This window comes from Monomorium pharaonis, chromosome 1 (assembly GCF_013373865.1).
Source record: "Monomorium pharaonis isolate MP-MQ-018 chromosome 1, ASM1337386v2, whole genome shotgun sequence".
Lineage (NCBI taxonomy): Eukaryota > Metazoa > Arthropoda > Insecta > Hymenoptera > Formicidae > Monomorium > Monomorium pharaonis.
Genome location: NC_050467.1, coordinates 22,288,408 through 22,315,549, shown reverse-complemented (window position 1 = coordinate 22,315,549; position 27,142 = coordinate 22,288,408). Strand labels below are relative to the sequence as shown.

Here is a 27,142-nt window from a genome sequence, read left to right as displayed (position 1 = left end):
GCATATGTGTATGTGTTTTAAAGTCAAATTTTAAAAGTTTAATATGTTTAATAAAGCGTAAAATTTCTCACTTAAAATATTTATTATTTTGAGCATTGTTTTAATTTGGATCTTACGTTTGTGTGTTACAGTATTATCGATCGCAGCTTCGTGGCTAAACAACTCCATTCATTGCTCATCGGATCGGTGAGTGACGACTTGTTTTTGCGGTACAACAAATCTATGAAGTTAACTTAAATGTGTTTGTCATGTATTATATATGTATTGTAAATAATGCAGATAAATGCGACTTTTCATAGATTTGTTGTTCTAATAATGGACGGACCAAAAAAATGCATATGTGTACAATTTAGTTGTGTTCTGTGCACACGAACTGTTAGTAACAGTATTATTATTTTTTATCATATGTGCTACCGAGAAGATAAATATATCATCTTGTTCGCGTTTATGTAGCACGGACATAATACATCAAAAAAATCTCTTTTATTGACAGTGTAGATGAGTAGATGAGGTCAGTTTTACATTCACGTTTGTCGCTGATGCAAATCAAATACATCGGTCGCACAAAAAAGGCTGCGGTGGCCGCACTCAAGTTATATAAAAAAGGAATGTATGTAATACTTAAGAAAATGGATACATAAGTTAAAGGAGTAAAATAAATACACTTAAATTAGTCGGTATCTTGAAAATATTTCGGCCATGCGGTTCTCTCTATCCATGGAATATAATAATAGACTCGTGTATAGACGCCAGGTATGATGCTGCCGCAGAGTCGTCCTAGACTGGTAATTCCGATCACGGTGTACATGCAATCGTGGTCCGTATTAAAGACGGCGAGTGGTCCTCCGCTGTCACCCTTGAACATCAAGTATATTCGATTGATTTGTCTTCTTATAAATGTTTTTATAAAATATTGAAAATGATATAAAGTTTCTTTTTTCCAATATTGAAGCTAATCGAGCCTTTGATTTTCACTGGAGAAAAAAAATTTGAAAAAAGCAGTTTTAAACTTCTATTATACGAGAACGATTTTAATAGGCTTGCATCAAGATAGAATTTCCATTGAGAGTTGAAAATGCAACTTTTGATGCAAATGTATTACCTGACAAGTATCTTTTCCGACTTGCCCCGCGCATATCTGCCAATCGTCAACGATCCCTAATCTGAGCTCTACGGAACTGCCGCCGTCAAAGAAGCTCTCGTTGCAAGATGGGTGGGAGACCAAATTGAGTGTCACTTTCAATAGATTGTCCGAACCTCTGTCATCGGCTGGAATTAAACAATGCAACGCTCTTATTCATTTTTAGTAGATATATCTACAAGTTTATATGTTTAATAAATTGCATTTATATACACACACACACAAACATATATATATGTATATATGTAATAAATTTGTATATAAAATTATTAGTTTTTACAGTTAAAAAAATTTTTTTTTTATATTCTTACACCAGTCGACTAGACCCCACCCGGTGGCGACTGCCTTGTCATTGTCACCTATGTCAGGCCAATCAACCGGAAGACATGCTGGTCTGACATACTCATTGTACGTGGCTTCCTTCTCCAAACGCAGTATAGCTATGTCATGGTATTGGGATGGGCGTTTGTAATCGGGATGTCTTATCCTTTCCGTAATTGCGATAGTTTGCGGCATCGCATTGTCATTCGTTTGCACGAGATTTAGATCGCCTAGCCGTACCCATTTTGCACTTCCCCTTTTTGAAAAACATAATAAGATTTATTATAATTTACTATGATTTATAAACACATGTCACGAAATGCGTTTAATCAATAACAAGAAAAAATGCTTTTTTTTTAATTTTTAATAAGGATTGGATAAATTTGAATTCTTTGAGAAGGATTTTAAGGACATTTCTGATGATAGTCATTCTCACTTGCAGTTTTTTATCAATTAACATTAAATTCTTCAACGACAATAACTGAATTAAAAGTATACTAAAGTTTAAAGTGAAGAAAATTATTTATGTATTTCAAGTATATACTTCAGTATCTTATATTATCCCGAGAGAATTTAATTCTTTATTTTAAAATTACTCGTGAAAGTAGTGCATCATGTTTCGATCAAAATTTAAAAAGCAAGAATTATAACAATGTCATTTTTAAATTTAGAATACTATTAAAATTAAAAAACAATTTGGTCTCTTTATTTTATTCCAAGAGTAAAATAAACGAATGGCAAAGAAAGGCGAAACCGCTGAAATTTACCAGTCTGTCGTCCAAGTGCAGTGAGCTGCTGTCATGACAACCTTGGCGGAAATTAAGCTACCGCCGCAAAGCCATAGAATTGTATCGGAACTGTCGAAACCGACGGCCGCCATGTGTGGAAATTCTTTTGCTTCGGCTTTCTTGCCACCGACTATCAATTTGCGCGTTTTTAAAGCGCATAGCGATGTGTTGACAGGCTGCCGATTTAATGTCAGTACAGGTGGTAGCTTGAAACCATAGACCGCTTTCGCGTTTTCTGCGCATTCTGAGGAAAAGATGATATTAAGATAATTTTGTAGAACATAAAGTTTGAACCGAATTTATGCCACAACTGATTTTCTTGTTTGATAAATCATAATTTTTTCGATCACTCTTTAAAACTTCTATTAATATAAATTGGATTTTCCCTTAAATGTTTACGCCTTCAAAAATTATGCAAATTATCTTGAAAAAAAGTATTTTAATCATTTTCCTCTTGAGTTTACTGAAAATGTCTATATAATTGCCAGTTTAGCAATAGACTGATTACTCATCAGTAGAGGATATTTATATGTTTATCATATAGAAAATATTTTTACGCGTATTATAAGACACGTTCTTACGTAAAGAACTCAAAAGAGATATCAGTATGGACCAAATTATTTTAATTAAGCATGTTTTAATTAATATTGAGATGTATTTCAACTTATGTTTTATGTTTTATCTTATGTTTTATCAAAGAATAGATTCTCAGAGCGTGTTTTATATATATACACACACGGAGAAAATCTTATACTAAAAATTACTGCGATGAATAGTAAGCGCGGACTAAAGAAGAAATTATAAAAATTTTTATTATGTTTTTCATCAAATTACTATAATATGTACACTACTTATGATATAATTCTTTGAAATTTCTTCTTATGGTTCGTAGCTACAATCGTATATAATAATTTTTATTATAATATTTTCTTTGTGTATGTGTATTATATTGCTAGCAGTTTAACAGCAAGATAACAATATTAAAGTTATTTCGCATTGCAATATACTAGCATTATGTAATTTTATAAATTATTATGACATTGTAACGGGAAAAACACAAAATCTGATAATGTTAATGAAAATGATTTTAAATATGTATCGTTGCTGGCATGTTGCTCCAAAGTTGTTATGTCGTGAAAGTATCAATTTTTCAACAAATGCGGGAGCTGAGTTGCTACAATTCTGATAACGACATATCATTACGGAGCAAAATGCAACAACAATATGGACACATTGCTACATCGTTAAACAAAAATTTCTATTTACTTTCTCGTGCTAAAGATCCTCTTGATCTATCGGCTGTCCAAGTTTTCGGAGTAGTCGTTCTTTTAGTAGTTTCTACTTGCAGCTTCGGCGTCGAATTGCGTGTTACAGAATTTGTTATTGGACAACATACGATTGGATCAAAGCCTGCAAATCCACAGGTCTCACTAGGCGTTATACCCGCTAACAATTCTTCATAAACTTTTGGACAGTTGTTTAAAAGTCTGCACACACCGGAGATATTGTCGATTACACATGACTCTGAAAAGTAGAAGAAAAACACATCAATACGTATTGCAAGTTCTTGCTAAAAGTCAAATAAAGTATTACTATTTAAAGATATCTTTTCTTAAAGATATTTGTGGCTTTAATAACAGCTTAAAATTAATTATTTATCAGTTTTAAGATGCTTAAAGAGAAAAACATCAATTGGAATAAGTGAGAAAATTTAGTAAATATAAAATTATTTAAGGCTGATTGAAAGACATTTCAAATATTTATTTCAAATATGAAATATTTAAATATTTAAGATTTCATTTCTTGTCCTATAGTCTTAATAGATGTGAATAGATGTTATAAAATAAAATAACTGAAAAGTCTCTCTCTCTCTCTCTCTCTCTCTCTCTCTGTTATGTGAACTATTTTTAGAAAAGATACGAAATTGACCTTTCAATCTTATGAACAAGGTTATTAATACGCATTTGTACGTTGTAATAAATTAAAAAATGCAGGCTTGTTTTTTAATGACAGAGATATTTTTCACAGCCTCAAGCAATTGTCATATTATGTTGAATACTAATTTGTACAACGACATTATATTAGGAATAAGCATAAAATAATTCTTAAAAGACGTCACTATTTAATATACTTTAATAACTAAATAGCGCTTTAAACAATTGTTCAATTTTCAAAGATAAAATGAAAATATAACAAACTAATATATTTATTATTAAAATTATATTGTAAGTATACATTCATTTATATAATCTAAGAAATCTATTGCAGCTAATAGATTTCCTTTAGGTACAATAGTATATAATAACACGTGGTTTCGAGGCGACCATTCGATTCGCCAAAGAACGCGTTCGATACACTTGTTGTTCCAAACAAGAATTCGCGTATTTTTAGCGAGGAGAACCAACACTCACCTCCGACGTGCTTTCCGTGTATCGGCGACAGGATCGACACTAACACTAACAGTAATAACAACGGAACGATCGGCATGCTCACTGACATCCTCGATCAGCCTTGGTCACGCAGTCTTCTCGTCGAAGACTTGTGCACGATGAAAGATATATCTCGTCTAACACGTTTGCTTCATACGTTTCTGTTTTTTCCCGATCCCCACCCAGATCACTCGTTTGTTCCATGGTGGTGGTGATGAACCACGAGGTCATTCTCGTCATGCATCTCGTGATAAATCAGTATACGCACTTCTATTCGCGTCTTTGAGGAAGAACTCGCGTTCGGCAAAGCGCTCTAATGACGGATGATTAACAGGCAATCGGTTGTCGCGTGCCGCAATCGATCCGTAACAGGAATTGAAATCTCTGTGATTCCCGTGCGATTTCAATTAAAGTCGCTACAATTCCTATAATTACGTTTTTTTAATGTGTGTATATCTTCCATGCAAATGATCATGTACGCTATTGTCGTTAACAGAAAACGGTTCTGAAAAGTTTTTTCTGCTTGAATCACTTTGATATTTGACTTTTTTTGAATTTACAGTTACTCAACAAATATCGTAATTTAACCCCGATTTGGTGTATTCATGTAAAATTATTATTTATGTCTCTTACAAAAGTCGCTTGTGCTTCTTATTTGGACGATTATCGAATTATACTTGCAATATCTACTTTTTAAAAATAATTTTAAAAAGTAATACTTTTTAAAAAATAATTTTGAGTTAGATCTACAGCTTTTTTACTTATACATAGAGAAAATGTTATGTTAACAACATTAGTGATTGAAAATAGTATTGTTAATTTAATACGTTATGTCTTTGTAGACTATTTCTAATTAAATCTTACACTAATTTTGAACTGCTAATGTATTACCAATTTTTTTCTTTATTTATAATACTTTATATAAATTGCTCATTTATCGTATGTATTACACACCCAAGTAGCAAACTGATGTCAAATATGGTCTTAAAGACGTTTTAATGACGTTTAAAACGTCAAGAAGACGTCATTAAAACAATATTTGACGTCACCTTGCTACTTGGAACATTTTATCTTTTATGCAACTGGGATAAAATCGAAAACTACATAGATATAAAACGAGGAAAAATTTCATTATTTCTCACTAATATAAAATAGATCAATATTAAAGTCTTGGAATTGTATCTGTATTAATCATTACATGTATCTCTTATTACGAGAGATTTCTTATTACGTCGTGTAATGGTTTTTTTACTATATTATCCATGAAAAGTACGTACATTAAATTCCTAAAAAAAATCCTAATGCAAAATATAAGTAGCAATGAAAGCAGTCTTATTTATTTTATAAAAAAGGGAGAATGAAATCGATCGAGTTGTAATGTAAAAGTAGAAGGCGGATTTTTTTACAAGCTTTTAAGCGAGTTTTTCAAATTTTTTTTATAGACCTTATTATGATCAATAATTTGTTCTTTTTACAATATTTTTATTTTGTACATACATTATTAAGCTATTATAGAAACCTGAAGATAAATGTACGTTTCTTGACACGTCAGAGATGCCGGGCTTACAATACATGGAACAAATTCGATTCGATCCATCATGATTGACATTACGACGCTGCCAAAGACCCGATGGGTTTAATAAGACCAGTTTTATTACGAGCGAACTACGTGTGCATACATCCAGGGATGTAGCCTTTGTCCGAATGTTATTTGCAACAAGAAGTTGGTGTGATGACGTACAACTATTAGCAGTTTAGTAATACGTGAATTATTCTGCGGTAAACAAATTAATGACTTCGCAGAAAATGTGTACTTTTACGAAAGAGAAATATTTTTATGAATAAATGAAAGTGTTAAATATTTATATTCCACGCTTACTAAAAGGATGTATCATAATGCGAAAGAATATGCTTACGTGTAAGTAGCGTGTGCTTGAGTAATAATAATGAGATGGTTTCTGAATTAATTTAATGGGATTTGTAAGCGTGTTCTTTGATTAATTCGAAGACGACCTTTCTTGCAATTAGTAAAATTCTCATGAATTGCGTTTTAAGATGAATAATAAAACTTTACAATTCTTACTTATTTTTATTATACATATAAAGAATTAACTAAAAAGTCTTATTTATATACATTGCACATATTCATATTAATATAATATAATAAATATAATAATAGTACAAAATTAATATAACGTAATATAAATGTAGTATCGATAATTAAATAATTGCTACAAATGGAAATCTCAAAACAGTTTCATCAATTCAGATAAAATTATTTTCAGATTTATATCCATGTATTTATATGTAAATTTTTTTACTAAATCTTAAATATTGAATTAACGTTTTATGTAATCGACGCTTTTAATTGAGAAGAGGTTTATTTTTATACAAGCAAAGCGTAAATAATGCTACTTGATTAAAGTATGAAAACAACGCAATTTTCCTATAAATTAACTAGTTATTAGGTACCTAGTTATTGGAAACAGATGCAAATATTTAATGAAATGCACCAGGAAGAATCTGGCGGATACGTCATTGCTTGTATAATTATGATAATATTTTAATGACAGTTTGACTTACGGATCGCCAATCGTTGATAAATGACTTCATCGTCAAGCGCAGCCCACATGCACTTCGTTACGCATTATCCACTGTACTTAAGGCGAGAATTCGTTTTAAAGGTCTTTGTTTGAAGAAGGTGTCGATACGCCGTGTATTAGATTCGCAATATGCACAGAGAGCTTGCACTCGCGTTATTCGTCGCAATCTTGTTCAGGAATTCCGCGACGCGAAAAAGTGAAGAAAGTTAGTGATAGCCTGTCTGCTTCGTTACATCCGCGATCGGATTTGAAGAAATTCTTTATTTCGAATGTACGCACACAAATCATAGTCCCAATGTATCCTAATTTCTTGTAAAACAATTTTAAGCAGAAATTGAAAGACAGATTATAATGGCAACTTTATAATTTTTATTATTAAATATTGTAACAATTCAATGAAGCCAAATGCTTAATTTGGAAATTTATAATTATTTGTTTTACATAATTTTGTTTGACATAATTTTGTTTGACATAATTTTCCATAATTTAATAATCTTAAAATTTTGTCTAATTAATAATTTATTACTCATCAGAAAAAGATATAGTCTTTTTGCAAAATTTTTGAAGAAAAGTTAATATATGTTTAACTTATAATTACATTGTTATTTTTACATAATTTGCATTATAAGTCTAATTTCTATGAAATATATAATATAATATAATGTTTAATGAATCAACATCATAAGTTGTTTTTAGAGGTTCTCATCATGCAAATATGCATATTTTGTGATTACAAGAAATACACGTAACTTGTTGGTATCAACACACAAATAAATGCGCATTTCGTAGGAGACGCGTGATTAAGTAATCATGACGTGTAGTGATAAATCGATAAGCTACTCACTTCATAGGCCACGGAATTGCGCGCGCAAAAATGAGTAACAAAGTAATTTCCATACATTCCTATAGTTCCCCCAGACTGTAATTGCACCATAAATCATCGATTGCATCGACTATTTCCGCCTATTTTCCGCTACCATTCTGATCTGCATAATTCCGTAGAATGTAAGGAATACGCCGATTTGGTTTATGAGACTGAAAACTCGCCGACTTTGCGTATCAATGCTGGCTCGAATAGAGTCTCTCGCTGCGCTGTCATCGAGACACCTCTAATCATCGGCGGAATCCAAGCGAAACACGCGGAATTTCCGCACATGGTGAGAACAAATACACATTTATCGCTGCGATCGCAAAAATAATTAAAAAGACTATACATAATGTTGCCGATATGACAAACATATTGCAAAAACAAAAAGTAAAGAAAGAAAATTATTTTTAGAATTTTAATTACTTAATAAAAAAGAGATTATTAACTGTTTTATGCTATAAATAATAAGATATAAAATACATGCTTATATAAATTAAACAATATATGCAACACGTATGCAGAAAAATAAGAAAAACTTAATATTTTTTAATTTTTTTAAAAATAAAAATTGCACGTCTTCTATTCTTGGAAATAGAAAATATTTAATATTAACTATTATTGTCTTTTATTAAATAAATTAAAAGTTCTTTTTTATAATTTTCATTTTGCAGTTGCATTTAGCACGCAATGTATTTGCTTCCCAAAATGTGCGACACATGGAAAAGTTATGAAACATAATAGATTTCCATGTATCGCTTTAATCATCAAAGTAATTAACAGAGTAGTATTTTCCATATTGTAGGCGGTGATCGGTTATGGCAATAGTGATGTGTCCTGGCAATGTGGTGGAAGCGTCATTTCCGAGAACTTTATTCTGACAGCGGCGCACTGTATGGAATCCCCAGACAAGTAATGCAATAGTAACAGCTCAGTGACAATTATTCTTGCATTTTACATCATTACATTAATATAATTTTGGATTACATCAAATGCAGAAAATTTAATTATGTCACTGGGTGTTTTTCAGGGGACCAGCAAGCAAAGTGCGAGCTGGTTTGATTAATTTATTAACTCCGGACAACTCTATGCAAGAGAGAAATGTTGCGGAAAGAATTAGATATCCGGATTACACGTTTTCAGTTAGGTATCACGATATAGCGTTACTCAAGCTCGATCGTTCATTGGAGTTGAATCCTCGTGTGCGACCTGCGTGTCTTGAAGTAAATTCCCATATACCAGGCAAAAGTGCTATTGCTTCTGGGTTTGGCAAAACATCTTACGGTCTGTAGAACCTCTCCAAATGTCTTACATATTAGATCCCATAAATTATTTTATATTATGTTTTATGAGAGGTATAATTTAAGTTATTGTGCAGAATCCAATACCGGTAGTAACGAATTGATGAAGGTCCAGTTGAATTACATTTCCGAAAATGATTGTAAAAAGGCTTACGCTGAAGATCTTGGTACTCGACGACTGCCCGATGGCTTGATATCGAGTTTACTTTGTGCTGGCATAATGGAGGGTGGTAAAGACACTTGTCAGGTGTGAAAAATTGTTGAGAATTATTTTTGAGTCTTATAGTTTTGAATAAAGTTTTGGAAACATCTTGCGTATTTCTTAAAACGATAATTTTATATCAATTTTTTACATATCTTCGGTCATTTTAAATAAAAAAGTACATATATGTACATAGATTAAGATATAGAGGTAATTAAGTATTATAAATTACATGCCAATAATATATTTAAATTAAATGTATTTAATAAATTTTACTTGTTTAAATATAAAATCATATATGTAAGGATTACATTTAAAAAATTGAAAAAATATTTAAAGTTTAGAGTATAATGTGGTATTGTTTGCAGGGTGATAGCGGTGGTCCGTTGCAAAGAATTCTTGCGGAACCTTACTGCATGTATAGCATCGTGGGTGTGACGAGCTTCGGCAAGTTTTGTGCCTTCAAAGACTCGCCCGCGATATACACCCGAGTTAGTTCTTATCTCGATTGGATTGAAAATACCGTGTGGCCATAAGGATTAAACACGAAAGCATATCAGTGAATACGCAATCCTTTAAATTGTATTTTTTAATAGTTTTAAAAATAGTAAATTGCATCCAAGTATGAACAGTTCTATATTGCATAAAAAAAGGAATGTATTTAATGTTTAAGAACATGGATACATTTAAAATTAAAGAGCAAAATCAATACATTAAAATTAAACGTTATCTTGAAAATATTCCGGCCATGCAGTTCTCTCTATCCACGGAATGTAATGGTAGACACGAGTGTAGATGCCAGGTGCATTACCGCCGCACAGCTTTCCGGAACTGATGATTCCGATCACGTTGTACATGCACTCGTGATCTGTGTTAAAGACAGCGAATGGTCCTCCACTATCACCCTTGAACAACAGTATATTCAATTAATTTGTGTATCTGCTTATAAATTTTTCGTCATAAAAATAATATTGTATATACAAAAATAATTCCTCTTTTCAATAATTTTTTTTAAATTAACCAAATCTCTTAGATTTCTTATTAGAGTATTTGAAAGTATCAATTGTAAACTAACAGTTACAAATCAAGTTTAAGAGGCTTACATTAAAATAAAATTTTTATTGAGGGCGATAAAAAATGCCACCTTCGGTACAAACGTATTACCTGACAGGTATCTAGCCCGGATTCTCCCCCCGCACATATTTGCCATTCGTCGATGATTCCTGATGCGAATCCCCTGGAAGTGCCGTAAGTCTCGTTGCAATAATCGTGAGGGACAAAATTCAGTGTCACTCGCATTAAATCGTCTGAGCCTTTGTCATCAACTGGAGAATTAAACAATGCAATGTTCTTATTCATTTTTAGTAGATATATCTACAAGTTTATATGTATAATAGATTGCATTTACACACACACATACACACACACACACATTGTATATATATAATAAATTTGTATATAAAATTATTAGTTTTTACAGTTTTAAAGATTTTTCTTTTAATATTCTTACGCCAGTCGACTAGACCCCATCTGGTGGCAACTGCCTTGTTGTTCCCACCCACGTCAGGCCAATCAACCGGAAGACATGCCGGTCTGACATATGCATTATACGTGGCTTCCTCTTGCAAACGCAGTATAGCTATATCATGGTATTGGGATGGTCGTTTGAAATCGGGATGTTTTATCCTTTCCTTAATTGCAATAGTCTGTGGCATTGCGTCGTCATTTGTTTGCGCGAGATTTAAATCGCCTAGTCGTACCCAATTTACAGTTCCACTTTTTGAAACAAAATAACATTTATTATAATTATTATGACTTATTATATATAATTAGTAAAAAGACGAAAAAAAAATCTTAAAAGAAGTTTTTTTTACGATAATTGTTCTAAGTTGCAGTTTTTTATTAATTAATATCTCTTTTGTAATGAAATAGAATTTTTTAAAATGTACTCAACTTTAAATTTAAGAACAATAATCTTATTTAATCGCTTCTCGAAAATTTAGTTTTGCTTCTCATTATTTTAAAATTGCAATTCTTGCAAAATTAGATCATTTTGACATCCGATCAAAATTTAAAATGAATAATTATAATTGTAACAGCAAGAATGCCACTGTTTATTTTATAATATAAAAGCAATCTTGATTATATTTTTTAATTAATTACATTTTTAATTAATTTCCGTAAGATAAACAATTAATAAAGAAAAAAACCGCTAAAATTTACTAAAATGGTGACTCGATGCAGTGGGCTACAGTCATGACAACTTTGGCGGAAATTAGGCTACCGCCGCATATCCATTGGATTGTATCGTTGACATCGAAACCGAGGGCTGCCATGTGCGGAAATTCTTTCGCTTCAGCTTTTCCACCACCAAGTTTTAATTTGCGCGTTGTCAAGGCGCATAGCGATGTGTTAACTGGCTTTTGGTCGCTCATTCCGGGGTATAATATCTGCGTTGGTGATAGAGTGAAACCGTAGACCGCCTTCGCGTTTTCCGCGCATTCTGAGAAAAATAAAACATTAAGACGATTTTGTAGAACACAAAATTCGAGCTAAATTTATATTTTAGACTTTTTTTTAAGTTTGCTTATGCTTTCACGAGTTCACGAATGTCTTGATTGACTCGAGTTCTAAATACAATATATTGCCAATATATTTAGTTAAGATAAGCTAATTACTCGTCAGTAGAAGATATTTATGTCTATTATTTAAGAGATATTTTTGAAATATGTATTATAAAATATGTTCTTACGTAAAGAATTCTAAAGAGAAATAAGAGTGGATTAAGTTAGTTCGGTCAAAATGTTTGTGGTAATTAATATTGAAAATTTGATGTCCTAATGTTTCTTATTTTTTTCAAAGAATAAATTCTTTAAAAGTGTCCATACAAAATCAAGCAAATCTACTACTTGACTACTTGTGATACCAAGTAGTATTTGCCTTACTTTTGTCTTTAACAATTTTGAATATACCAAAGTTGAAACAACTTAATTAACAAGTACAGTGTAATATATAAATTTGTATACATATTATATAATAGCATATAGTAATTCTACAGTAATATAACAGCATTATGTAACCCTATAAATTATTATAGTAACTTAATGGCAATAACACAAATTTTGATGTTAACAGTTTTAAATATGTTTTTGTGTATGTTGTTGGCATATCTAAAACTGTTATATCACGAACGCATCAATTTCCCAACAAATGCGGACTCAGTTGCTGTAATTCAATAACTCATGATATGATTGCCAGTAACATGCCAGCAATAATATAAATACGTTGCTATCTAGGTTGGACAGGAATTCGTACTAACTTGCTCGCGCTAAAGATCCTCTTGATTCATCCAATTTTAAAGGTGGCGGGGTATTTATTTGGGTAGTAGTTTCGGATTGCGATGCCGGCGTTGAATTGGTGATCACAGAAATGGTTATTGAGCAACATACTATCGGAACGAAATTTAAAAATCCACATGTCTCACTGGGTGTTTTACCAGCCAAAAGTTCCTGATATACTTTCGGACACTCGTGTAAAAGTTTGCATACACCTTTGGAATTATCGACTACGCATGTCTCTGAAAAGTACAAAAGACACATTAAGACGTATTACAAATTTTTGTTAAAAATAAAATGGAAGATAAATATGCGAAGATTTTTTCTTGATTTAAATTTGCAAATAAAATTCATCAATAATATTTCAAACTTAATTATTTAGTTATAAGATTCTTTTCAAGAGAAAAATATCAATCAAATAAAAAAAAAAGAAGAAGCTTTAATAAATATGTACAAATTATTACAGAGGCTGATTTAAAGACATTATGCATATATTTATTTTAAATATAATTTAAAAGATCATATCTCGTTTTATGGTTTTTTCTCAAATACTTCAAAAAGAATTGACAAGTCTATATGTAAACTATCTTTATAACAGATACGAATTGACCTTTTAATCTCAACAAGATTATTGATATGCATTACATTTTTACATTGTGACAAATTAAAAAATGCAGGCTTGTTTTTAATGACGCAGATATTTCTAATAGCCTCAAGCAATTTTCAATAAATTATTTAGTATACTGAATTTGTGTTCAACGAAGATATAATAAGAATAAGAATAAAAATAATACTGAAGGTTTTTCACTATTAAATATATTTTATAATTAAATATATTTAATGATTAGTTGCTGTAGTTACGGCATATTTAATAATTACATGGTTATTATTGTTTAATTTTCTTACACATTTCAAGAACAAAGTAGACAGATAATATAAAAAACTAATTAATATATTTATAATTAAAATGTATTGTAAGTACATAATTTTTTATATAATAACAAATCTATTGCCAATAATATATTTGTAGTACATATATAATATGTGATTTTGAAGGGAATTACTTTCCAGTGCGAACATCTTATTCGACATACCTGTTTCAAACAAGAATTCGCGTATTTTTAGCGAGAAACTCACGTCCGATGTCCTTTCCGTGTGTCGGCGACAGGCTCGACTCGAATACCAATAATAATAAAAATGAAACGATTGGCACACTCGTTAGCATTCTTGATCAGCTTTGGTCACGCAGTGTTCTTGTCTGATCCCGAAGACTCGTCCGCAATGAAAGATGTATCTCGTCTAACACAATCGCTCCATACGTTCCCAGTTTTCCTGATCCCCACCCAATCACTTGTACGTTCATAGTGATAGTGATGAACCACGAACTATGATATAATCAATTGCAAATTATGTATGCATGCATGTAGCAATGTGACTTAGCTTTATCCGAGCGTTATTTGTAAAAGACTGATATGATGGTGTACAACTATTAACAGTCTAGTAATATGTTAATTGTTTTGTTGTTTTAAATAAATTCTTAGTGTATTATAAAATTTACGTCTGTAAAAATTATTTTCTGCAATAGGCTGACCATTGCAAAAAATAGCGAATTTTTACAATATACAGAGCATTGTAAAAATTATTTTCTGCAATAGGCTGACAATTGCATAAAATATCGAATTTTTACAATACACAGAGTGTTGTAAAAAATAATTAATGCAATAGGCTGACAATTGCAGAAAATATCGAATTTTTACAATACACAGAGTGTTGCAGAAAATATCGAATTTTTACAATACACAGAGGATTGTAAAAAATAATTTCTGCAATAGGCTGACAATTGCAGAAAATATCGAATTTTTACAATACACAGAGTGTTGTAAAAAATAATTAATGCAAAAGGCTGACAATTGCAGAAAATATCGAATTTTTACAATACACAGAGTGTTGCAGAAAATATCGAATTTTTACAATACACAGAGCATTGTAAAAATTATTTTCTGCAATAGGCTGACAATTGCATAAAATATCGAATTTTTACAATACACAGAGTGTTGCAGAAAATATCGAATTTTTACAATACACAGAGCATTGTAAAAATTATTTTCTGCAATAGGCTGACAATTGCAGAAAATATCGAATTTTTACAATACACAGAGTGTTGCAGAAAATATCGAATTTTTACAATACACAGAGGATTGTAAAAAATAATTTCTGCAATAGGCTGACAATTGCAGAAAATATCGAATTTTTACAATACACAGAGTGTTGTAAAAAATAATTAATGCAATAGGCTGACAATTGCAGAAAATATCGAATTTTTACAATACACAGAGTGTTGCAGAAAATAGCGAATTTTTACAATACACAGAGCATTGTAAAAATTATTTTCTGCAATAGGCTGACAATTGCATAAAATATCGAATTTTTACAATACACAGAGTGTTGCAGAAAATATCGAATTTTTACAATACACAGAGCATTGTAAAAATTATTTTCTGCAATAGGCTGACAATTGCAGAAAATATCGAATTTTTACAATACACAGAGCATTGTAAAAATTATTTTCTGCAATAGGTTGACAATTGCAGAAAATATCGAATTTTTACAATACACAGAGTGTTGTAAAAAATAATTAATGCAATAGGCTGACAATTGCAGAAAATATCGAATTTTTACAATACACAGAGTGTTGCAGAAAATAGCGAATTTTTACAATACACAGAGCATTGTAAAAATTATTTTCTGCAATAGGCTGACAATTGCATAAAATATCGAATTTTTACAATACACAGAGTGTTGTAAAAAATAATTAATGCAATAGGCTGACAATTGCAGAAAATATCGAATTTTTACAATACACAGAGTGTTGCAGAAAATATCGAATTTTTACAATACACAGAGTGTTGTAAAAAATAATTAATGCAATAGGCTGACAATTGCAAAAAATAATGAATTTTTACAATACTCTGACAAGGATACCTCGCGAGATCCCGTAAATTCTGATGCAGTGCAAATTGCTGCTGTCATGACAATCTTGGCGGAAATTAGATTACCGCCACAAAACTACTTGATTGTATCGTCATTGCGGAAACCGATGGCTGCCATGTGTGGAAATTCTTTTGCTTCGGCCTTTCCGCCACAGAGTTTCAGTTTATTTGTTGTTAGGGTACATAGTGATGTGTTGACAGGTTCCTGGTTTAATGTCGGCGTGGATGGTAGCGTAAAAGCGAAGACGGCTTCTGCGTTTTCCGCGCATTCTGAGAAGAACATTAAGATTTTGTAGAACAAAACTTGAGCTTTCATATTTTAATTCATATTTTGATTGGTTTTCTTATTTAATATATCATGACTACTTATTTTTTTTCAAGACTTTATTAATATTGATTATGATAATTTTATATTCTTTTTGTTGCTGGCATGTTGCCTATCCATAGTTGTTATATAGTCAAGTTGCATCAATTTGTTAACAAATACAACACGATATGATTGCGAGCAACATACAGTCAGAACAAATTGTTCATGTACTTATATGTGTCATTCATACGTATCACACATGCCAACATTTGGCTTTTATCATTGTGAGCATCTGAGATGGAATACATGGTATTATTTATATTATTTATGATATATTGGACGACCGAAAACAAAATAAAATATTTACAATTAAATGGTAAATTTATAACTATTTATATAAGTAAAGAAATAAATATAAGTAAAGAAATCTATTACTAATAATGGATTTTTTTTAGTACATATAACATGCAATGATTTCGAGGCGATCTTTCGCCAAAGAACTCGATGCCCTTGTTTTAAACAAGAATTTGTATATTTTTAATAAGACACTTACGTCCGACGTGTTTTCTGTGTGTCGGCGACAGGATCGACACTAACACTAATAGTAATAACGATCGCTCTCTCACTAGCATTCTCAATCAACCTTGATCACGTAGTCTTTTCGCGCATCTGATTTTGAAGACTTGCCCGCGATGAAAGATATAAGTTTATGCTTTTTTCGATCCCCACTCAGATCACTCGTACGTCCTGTGGTAGCTTGGTAGGTGTTGATGATGGACCACAAGATGATTTTTATTATGCACTTTGCAATAAATCAGCGATTTGGTATCCGATTAGAAATATTATCAAATTTTATTTTATAGCAATCTAAAAAAAATTTTTTTGTAAAATTTTTTTCCTTAAAACTGAAAACAATTTTGAAAATTTGTAAAATAATATATAACCTTTACAGGACCAAACATTGCAGTAAGATTATAGGTAGATTACAATCTTATACTTATTACTGAGTATATTATTGGCATATCCCACTAACTTTACGATATAATTTTTCATAAAATTATCGAACAATTAATAAAATATTATTATTATATTTTAGCAATCTAATGCATAATTATATCATTTTTTTAGTATTTATACATATGTACATTTTTTATATTACAATTTATGTTTTATTAATGTTTTTTTAACTTTTTGTACTTTTTGTATTCAGCATCTTTACTTTTTCTCTTTTTCTAGCACCAGAATATTGCACTAGAATATTTAAAGTGCAAGAATTTTTGGGAATTTCAGGCAAAACGAATAAATGAGTATAAAAAAAGAGAAGTTAAAAAGAATAGACTTGATATTGCGAGTTATTGTCTAGTAAATTACTTATTAGCCACTAGAGTCAGGATTTCTTTAAAATTCAATAAGTTGCTAAAAAGTGCTGTTTTGTTTATCTTGTAGTAATATATACAGGTATCAAGATTATTTGATTGTACGAGTAATACTATGAAATATAGACCCTTCTGGATATTATCTCGAGTACACATATGTCGGCTCTTATTATAAATGTAAACGATACCGAGAGATTTGTTCATTGATTTTGTCAGCATTTTATTTAAGGACTAGAAAAGCAAAAAAAAAATCACGATAATCTTCTGTTCGTTACTATTATTTTAAGATTTATTTTAATATTTTACAATTCCTTGTATATAAGACATTTGTGGTTATATAAAAATATAATATGGATTAATTTAATGATAAATCCGATTCTACGCTTTGTAGTAGATAAATTATTGAAGCGCACGTGGTGCGCATATTTATGATATGTTTACGTAGAGAAAAGATCAACGCTACGCCATGCTTATCATTCGCTCGTTAAATTGCTTCATTTGTATTGGATATTATCGGCATGAATATCTTTTAAATTGAAATATTTTTTATAACTAAGGATGAACATCAAAGGAGGGCATTTTACGCATTGCATTAAATTTGTATGTTTGATATTAAATCTTTTAATTAATTTTTATTCTTATCTCGATTTGATTGAGAATACCGTTTGGCCGTAAACACAGAAGGGTACATCAGTAAATGTTCAATCCTCCAAATTTAATCCTAATGGTTTCAAATAGCAAAAATAATTATGTGTAACAAGTGGTAGGAATCTAGGAATAATTGAAAGAATTACAGACAAAATCGTTATATAATCGTTACTGTAATTTTTATTATAAAAGAGATAATAATTATTCATCAGTATTTACAATACCCAAATGTACACATACGTACGATCCAGTGTAATGAACATCTGCAATTTATTTTTACATAGGGAGTACATTCTAATTAATAACAACCAACAATGATAAAATGTATACAATATATAATGAATAATACACTCTGTAAATAGAATAATATTCAACCCACACAATTCGGATAAAAGAAAATAAAAACAAATGCCATAACTTTAATAGATGTTATAGTATGTCCAGTATATATTGGGAGATACGTACAATTATTAAATATTACAAGTGGCAAGTAAAAATATGAAAAAGAGAACTCATAACGCGAATTAAAAAGTCTACAGAGACGTGATCTGCTTCTTAGGAGAAATATCTCGGTAATCGTCCAGTAAGATAATAGATGCTTAAAACTTCCATCGAGACGCAATTAAAAACCGTAATGAGTAGTACGTATATTATTTACATTATGTACGTGATTTAAGTTATCAGTCTTACGGCTCTCGAAAGGAAATTACGTATATAAGTGTATACACACGCGAATGCGAGGTCTCGTTTCACTTATTAGCGACTGACGGACAGTCGATTTGGGGATTCAGTACTAGTGCACGAATTGGCTTCTTCGCGCTAAACTACCAATCATTCTGTTCACAAGGTTTCTTTAACGCACTGCATTGAAGCGCAAAAAATAAAGCAATGAAATGAAAAGAGCGAAAGAAGAATCAAAGAGAAGAAAATATAAGAGAACTATTAGAAACAATATTGGAAATATTCGTCCACGGAAGATTTACCGTAAAAAAATCGATTTCACTACGAAAGAGTAATGTAAGAGTGAAATATCAAGAAGAATGGAACTTCGAAGAATTCGAGAAAGCAGTTCTCCGTTCATGATGTTGCTATCCCAATGCAGAACGCGTAGCATGGCGCCTGCATATCACGGGGTGGAGTGGTCTTGCCGTTTCTCATAGTCATGCCGACGTTTCTTCCAGCAATTCTGCAAACTCAAAGCACTCTCTCTCATTCATCGCAAAAGCAATGCCGCTTCCGGTTCTCTGAAAGCAAAACTCAGGTCGTTGAGCATTCAAACGTTGCTTTCGTTTAACAACGCGGGTGGCATTGTATTTCCGTGCGCGCCAGCCACACACTAGCTAAAGAGAGAGATAGATAGATAGAGAGAAAGAGAGAGACATGCATTTATAATAATTTCAAACGAGAGAGGCTTTTGAGGAAGCACAGGCACGAACACTCGAGTGGCAACGTTTTACGCGTGCTGGAAGAGAGTCAGAAGTGACTTCAAAGAAACGACCCTCGGCACTCCGTACGTAGAAACCTGCCAGAGAGAAGAATCGATCAGTAAGAGATGCTTGGTGCCAGAAAGTATCACGTCCGAAAGATTCACGCTTCACTCCGTCGTTATTATTCCGACGTGAATCTTCACGTTATAAATGAAAACGTCCACCAATTCATGAATATCTGAACTCTAAGAGATCGACAAATGTTTCAACAAATAAAACAATCTGCACAACTCTCCTTCAGATTCACATCAAAAAAATTTCGAGTACATGATAATTCGACTTATACACACATTTTTCATAGATTTCTCTTTCTACAGATATTCACGAATCAATGGTCGACTCTGCGTGCGCTTAATTTCTGCGTGCGTAAATCGAGTTCGCCGTTTGTTCGCTTTTATTGCGATTTATTCGTATTTATTTCTAAGCTCCACTTGTTTAAATGCGTCGATTCAAACAAGCTGGTCTGCAAAACTCGTGTGTACACATTTATATCGCGTATACGCCCAACTCTGTATATACATATATACACTGAGAAAACAAGTTGTTAATTTAACTAAATTTTTCAACTTGATTAATTTTCTTAAATTCAAGTATTTATGTATTTTAATCAAATATATAAATATTAAATTGAAATTTAAGTATTGCATGTATTTAAGTTAAATGCATAAATACTTGAAAAACTGAACAAATTTAATTAAGTTAAAAAATTTAGTCGAATTAACATTTTTTCTCAGTGTATGAGATATAAATCTTAGTTTAAAAAATCTTTCTGAGCGGCTAAAGCCGAAGTTAGTTAAAGTATATATATGTATAATTGCGCTTTAAATTAGTAGTTCAACATTTCACAAGATATACATCTAGTATCGTTTATCTTTCTAATTTGGATATTCTAATGACCTCGGAAATTTCATATTCACCGTGTGAAGCTATTTGATTTTCTCTAATCGCGAAACGGTTGGCGTTAGAGGAGGAACTATAAAACGACATGTAGCACCGGTTAAAAAATAAACCTATCATTAACGATTTTGTAGTTTTATAGTTTTCCGCTGGTAACATTGGTTATTCTAACGGTTATTCGCCTTCCACCGCAAATGTTTTTCGTAGTTGTTAATTAATGATACAACTTTTTATCTTTGACTTCATAACAATGATATCGTTAGCCAAGTAACGCAGTAACAAACTTAAGATTACAGTAATAAACATAAAACTAGAATCGCTTGCAAGACTCGCGTTGCCTGGGTGGTGAAATATACACGCTGCGTACTACAAGACAAATCTCTATAATTTCTTAAGGGGTTAGGCCATCTTAATGCCTCCAAAATTATGTGATTTTTAAGAATTTTTAAAGAAAAACTAAAGTAAAGAAAAAATAAAGTAAATACAAAATCAAATTAATAGGCTTTATTTTACATATATTAATTTCAAATTTTTTTTTAAATAGCAGATATAGTCCCACAGAGTGCAACACGCCTTTTTTGAAACATGCTCTACGGCAAGCAGTAGAAATCGTCACCAGTTGATCATAGAGCAAAATAAAAAAATTTTCATTATTTATATGAAATTTACTACAGAAGTACACATGATATTAAAAAATATTTATTTTTAAGAAATGGCAAGCACTTGAGGAAAAAGTATCCTTTTTACGTAAAAAATCTCATAAAATGCTCAATAACTTAAGAAACACTTAATGAATCATAAAATATGTACTTCTTTAGATAATTTAATTTTAAGGATACTGTTAAAATTTGAAGTAATTTTTCTTTAAAAATTAATTCAAAATTGAATTCTGCTGCTTGCCGACTTAAAAAATTTTGAAAAAAACGCGTTTAAAGTTATAACAATATTCTTAAATAAAATAAAAGGTTTTTAATTTATCATTATTCCAGCACCATGTTATTTTTAGTACTCTAAGGTATTACTCTATGTTTTTAGCAAAAAAATCAATTTTTGATTGAAAATTTCAAGATGGCCTAACCCCTTAAGACACCCTAAGGCACTTCGCGATGCAATTTTATACAGTAAAATCTCGTAACTGTTAACCAACTGTTTCCCGTTATATAAATAATTGACACTCGGTCGACGATTTGTGTTCCGCAGAAAGGATTGTATTAAAAGTGCCGGAGAAGGTAGAAAGAAAGGGAGAAAGAAAGAAAAAGACAAATAGGAAGAAGCGTACAAAGGAAGAAATAGAGAAAGCTTACAGAGACTATAATATTGGCCGATATGACGAGACCAGCGAGATATGGATCGACTCGAAGGGTGGAAGTTCAATCCAAACGGACTCCTGTCCGCAGGCGGGCCGAAAATCCCAGGAATGAGGAGGCGGAAGAGGAAGTAGAGGACGTTCGAGAAGATAACGATGCGACGATAATGATGATATCCGCGCTGGTGAGCGTGGCTACTGGCGTTACTGCTATGGAGGCAGACGCTGGATATAATCTCGATGAACCGGTCATACAATATGGATGCTGGAATCTGAAACAATAACGATACGTGATAAGACAATGCGCGATGTATGATAAGCAACTTCGTTCGATTCCGCTGATAATATGTGACAAAGCCAAAAGTGTACGTTGTTAAGTAATTATACGTTCAAAACAATAAATATAATATTGGAGGAAAAAATCTTTATATTAAGGATATAAATTATAGATAAAATTATATTAGAGCAGATTGATTGATAAAATTAGATTTGTTCTAATATAATATAATTTATTTTGGTACAATAATTTTTTCCTGAGTATAATTAAAATTCTGCAATTATAAAATAAGATCAAACAATAAATTAATTACGAATTGTGGTAAACTCGATCAATCTCCGTTCGCAATTAAAATGTATAGCTCGTCGTCGTGTCGAGTTTTAAACGGTTTCGAAAATCGATCGGTAATTGGTAGTTTAACTTTCCGTTCGAAGACGTTTATTTTAATTTATGTAACATTGAACGTTTATAATTGTTAGGAAGACGTGTCCGGAGGATTTATCATTCTCTTTACTTTGTTGGCAGAGACCAGTTTAAGCCGCATGATCGAAAGCTCCTTTGGTCTCGGACGCGCGGAAATTGAAACGCGTCGTCTCGGTAACCGCCGGCTGCGATTTCCAGAGGGACGGTTAACAATGCGCGATAATTAAGACGGCTGTCCTTTTCACGGAATGCACGTGTCGCGCGCGTAGGTATGCATTAACATATATGGGAAACGCGTGCAAACACCGTGCGAGCAAGCTGCAAGCGAGCGAGCAACGAGCGCAACCGCTCGAGATTGTCGAGTAGTCGAAATTACCCCGGTTCGTCCCACGCGTCTAGACGTCTTAAAGCTTTTTTTTTCGTATTTGCTCTCTCTTTCTCTCTCTCTCTTTCTCGCTGTCGGTGTTCACCAAGGCGTGGTACCACACGGCGTGACCGCGGCGCGGCACAGACGGAACGGCGCGGTATACGATCTTGCGCCGCCACTTCTCACAACCACGCCTCGAATAACGTCCACGGGATATCTCAGAAGTCGCGCACTTCCTCCGCACCGGAGATACAATTCATCGTTAAGCTGTCTCAATGCCGAGAAACTTGCAGATAAAGGGAGCTCGCTCGCGCGCGAGAGTTCAACCCTCCGATGCACTCTGAGAATTAAAGCGACTCCTGCAGCTCCTCTTATCGGCCGCTGCACATACAACCGTGACGATATCGAATTACTGAGAAATTATATTCTGGCTTATATTTATCGTATCGCACGTCGTAGCGCGAGAGCAATACGTGCGGTTTTCAGTTGTTTTTATCACGAAACTTTCAAACAAGGTGATAATTGCGCGGCGCATCTGAGGGTTGAGAGGCCATCGGATCATTTAGCATCAAGTAATCGTAAATGTCGGATGTTGTCGTAGAACGGTACCAGATATCGTTCGAAAATAAAAACTAGTGTGAGTTGTGATGCGGGAGAAATTTGTTTACAATAATATCTTTTGGAAAAATTGAATACCGGTTATATAATTGATAAATACTATTTTAAAGGTATCTAAGTGTAGCAAAATATAGCGTTAGCAGAAAATAATAAATAATCAAGCTAATAAGTGTTAAATACAGTTAACAGTGTAAAAAGAGAAAGCCAAGTGAGTACAGTGCTAATGTGTCGAATTAAATTTTCACAAGCGGGTTTCCACTTGGGAAATATTTTTATTTACTGAGAAAAGTAAGATAGCAGCCTACATTCGAGGAACTCTGTAGATATCTTTACAAATATAAGTCACGTACATACCGAATGATTTTATATAAGAATAAATTACGGCGTCTTATTTTTAAAACATGTCTCGCATTGATGTAACACTTAGCGAATTCTTAAGTGAATAATTCTGTGTCGTGGTAATCCCGGTCTCGAAAAAACGTTCAAGAAGTTATGTTTTTTTTTTTAAATTCATATGAGAAATATAATTTTTTGTCAATATTTCAATAAAAAGAAATTCTGTAACCAATTCTAAGATAATTGAAAATATCTCTGATTCAAACTTAAATTCTTTCTGATACAAGAAGTCAGTTCAAGGGGATTAAAATTTCATAGAAAAACCGATGTGGATCAAATGGTTAATTAAATGGTTAATTATATTTAAGTTGGGTTTATATATGTAAAATAAATTAAGCCAAAATTGCAGGATATATTATTGCCCAATTTATTATATTTAATAAATAAATAAAAACAATTTTAAAATATATAAATTATTTATTATATTTTATGCATTATGTATTATACATATAATCGTATCGTTTAATCAATCGAAACAGATATCAGTATTTGTAATACAGAAATGGTATTTTTTTTTAATCTTACAAAAACATATTACAAGTCTGATATCGTTTATTTGCAATTAATATTCTATTTAATACTTTTGTTTTTCTTTACAATCTATTTAAAAGCCAAACATAAAAGACAACAAACTCAATAAAGTAATAGATTTTATAAATAATGTATTAGCTAATTACTTCAGTCTATCAGACATGGAAAACAGTATGTTACTTTGAAATATTTAAGTCTAATACAATTAATATATTAAAATAATTAAAATATAAGAATTGAGAAAAAAAGCTATAACTAAACAAACCTAAATATAACTGTTTTGGAGCAAACATCTAATTCAAACTAGATCATATGGGCTGTAACCGGGCAAATTTAACTGTGAGTCTTGGGGAAAAAGTTGTAAATTTAAACCAGGCCCAATTCAGGCAAGCCCAAGTTCAAATATCCTAAATAGGCCCTGAATAGGCCCTGAATAGGTTTTAGACCAAAAAGCCTTTATTTTGGATGCCTAAGTAACGCCCGTATGGGACCAATATTAAATAGGGCATGCCTAGATGAATTTCCACACGGGTGTTGCCCTTCCGTTGCCAAACTACGATCGTCCGCGGGAAAACGCATTGCGCCGACAGATGTAGACCGATTTAGTAAAGTGGGTTAACGTGTTCGCAGCAGGATCGGGTTTCATAAAACTCGAACGGAGTTGTCGAACGAGCCGTCAAATATCGAACATACATTTGTCTCGGATACGTATGCACCTCGCGCACGTACCTCGGCCCGAACAGATCAGGGTCGAGGACATTTTGCGCTTGGAAAAAGATCCGTTTTGTTTGTTATACTTATAATAGCGCGCGCGAAACGAGATGCCGACTGGCAGTGTGTCAGGGACGTGTCGCTTCGCGTCCTTTTTGGCCGTGAAAACCTTGCCGCTAGAAATCGCTAAGCTACGAACGTGGCGATACGTGGTCTCCTCGATCTACATACGAGCGACCGTCAGACTTTTGCACCTTCGGGTGCAAGAAAGAAAGGGTGTCGCTTGATATATCGTTAATGAATAATCGTGGTGTGTCTTTCAGACGGAAAACGCAGCAGTGGCGTTTTGCACTACCGGCGGTGCACGAGGGAGAAGGAAAAGCCAACGGGGTGAATGAATGTATGTGTAAATATACATACACGGCAGAAATGTGATTAAAAGTTATCGCCCTGGCAATATATATCACGTGGGGCCGTCTCCCCTTCATTCACTCGTGATTTCAGCGTTATTTATATAAGGTTTATCGAAAGATTAATACTCGGCTCGTTTATTGAACGCATTCAGCTTGATTCTCTCGAATTCGTAACACATCTAGTATCTACTTTGTGTTTTGGCAAGACTCTTTCCGGGTTTCCATAATTTTAATTTTTGCCGAGTAATGTCTTGAAAGCCTGGCACTTAATTCGTAATTAAATTCGTTAATCAAAGTCCATTAAAAGCTGAACAAATAAAAAACGTTTCATTATTCGCAGAAAGCCAATCGCGCAAACAGCGATTCATTCTTCGTCACTCTTATGTCGAGGAGGAGGCCTCGTACAAAGAAATATTAGATTGGTGTAACACTTTGTTTATTTTGGACAAAAGTTTTATCTACCTATGTTTATTTAATGTATTATTTCATAAGATAAAATTCGCTCTACCGATTTATACTAATGGTTTGTTTTCGCAGTTTATTTTTACTTATTTCAGGTTGCCAAATTAAAAATGAAAAAAAGTAAATTCGGGCAATTTTAATGTACAAGTTCAAAATTGGACATAGCGAAAGTAGCAAAAACTGCTTGTAATATTAATCAATATTTCGTCAGGGAACTGTCAACGAACGTCCAGTCTGAATGTGTGTTCCAAAATTTCGTAACGGAAACAAAAACCTTGAAGATCAGAAGATTCGGACGTCTTTCTTTCCATTTTTAACTTAACAGCCTAAAATAAACAAGAATAAAAGTGAAAACAAACATTGGCATAAATCAGTAGAGTAAATTTTGTGCTATGTAAAAATGACATATTACAACCTAGTTAAAATAAGCATCAAGGTTTGGCGTGCTTAGAAACCGCAATTATTTGTGCACCAACCTAATAACTTTTTTATTTTCGCGCTCGTAATACAATCCCTCAATTTTTTTTATACATGCATCATGCGACGGATCTAACAATAAGGCGACGATACGAAGAGGGCAGAGGGAGGGAAGACCGAGTGATGAAAGATGTGGCGTGAACGCGCGCGGGAGGGAATGAAATCAACGTGTCTCGCCATTGCGTGGCAAACAATCTTTCGTTAAGGCGATTAGAGTCGCGCGACTCTCCTCGTCGGTCGAGCCTGTTATCGCGCTTGTCTCGCGCCTCGACCACCGTTATTTATAGAGAGAAAGTCTCGCGCGGCGAGAAAGGCTGTTCGAAATTTTGCGATTTCACGATCGATCGATCGGGAGCCGGCGCGATCGCGAAACGCCGATAACGAGACCGAGGACACTTCGCTCTTCCTGGAGTTTTCGGATATCTTCGGGAGAAAGCTCATTGCACTTGCCGGTTAATAATAGCTCGTGGG

General features: G+C 32.7%; 2 protein-coding genes across 2 annotated transcripts; one reads left to right on the top strand and one right to left on the bottom strand.

The window, feature by feature from the left end:
• Positions 1-63: 63 nt before the first annotated feature.
• Positions 64-14,295, bottom strand: LOC105829684. The gene is made up of 12 exons (XM_036289851.1): positions 14,123-14,295; positions 12,970-13,227; positions 11,874-12,153; positions 11,161-11,426; positions 10,815-10,975; positions 10,373-10,555; positions 4,662-4,755; positions 3,517-3,774; positions 2,230-2,494; positions 1,453-1,718; positions 1,103-1,269; positions 64-856 (listed from the first exon to the last, which is right to left on the bottom strand). Exons 1-12 carry the CDS (start codon positions 14,208-14,210, stop codon positions 671-673), a joined length of 2,472 nt encoding a protein of 823 aa, XP_036145744.1. The 5' UTR covers positions 14,211-14,295; the 3' UTR covers positions 64-670.
• Positions 4,767-10,363, top strand: LOC105829685 (serine protease snake). The gene is made up of 6 exons (XM_012668723.3): positions 4,767-7,487; positions 8,285-8,439; positions 8,953-9,059; positions 9,178-9,431; positions 9,526-9,695; positions 10,019-10,363. Exons 1-6 carry the CDS (start codon positions 7,412-7,414, stop codon positions 10,184-10,186), a joined length of 930 nt encoding a protein of 309 aa, XP_012524177.2. The 5' UTR covers positions 4,767-7,411; the 3' UTR covers positions 10,187-10,363.
• Positions 14,296-27,142: the final 12,847 nt, after the last annotated feature.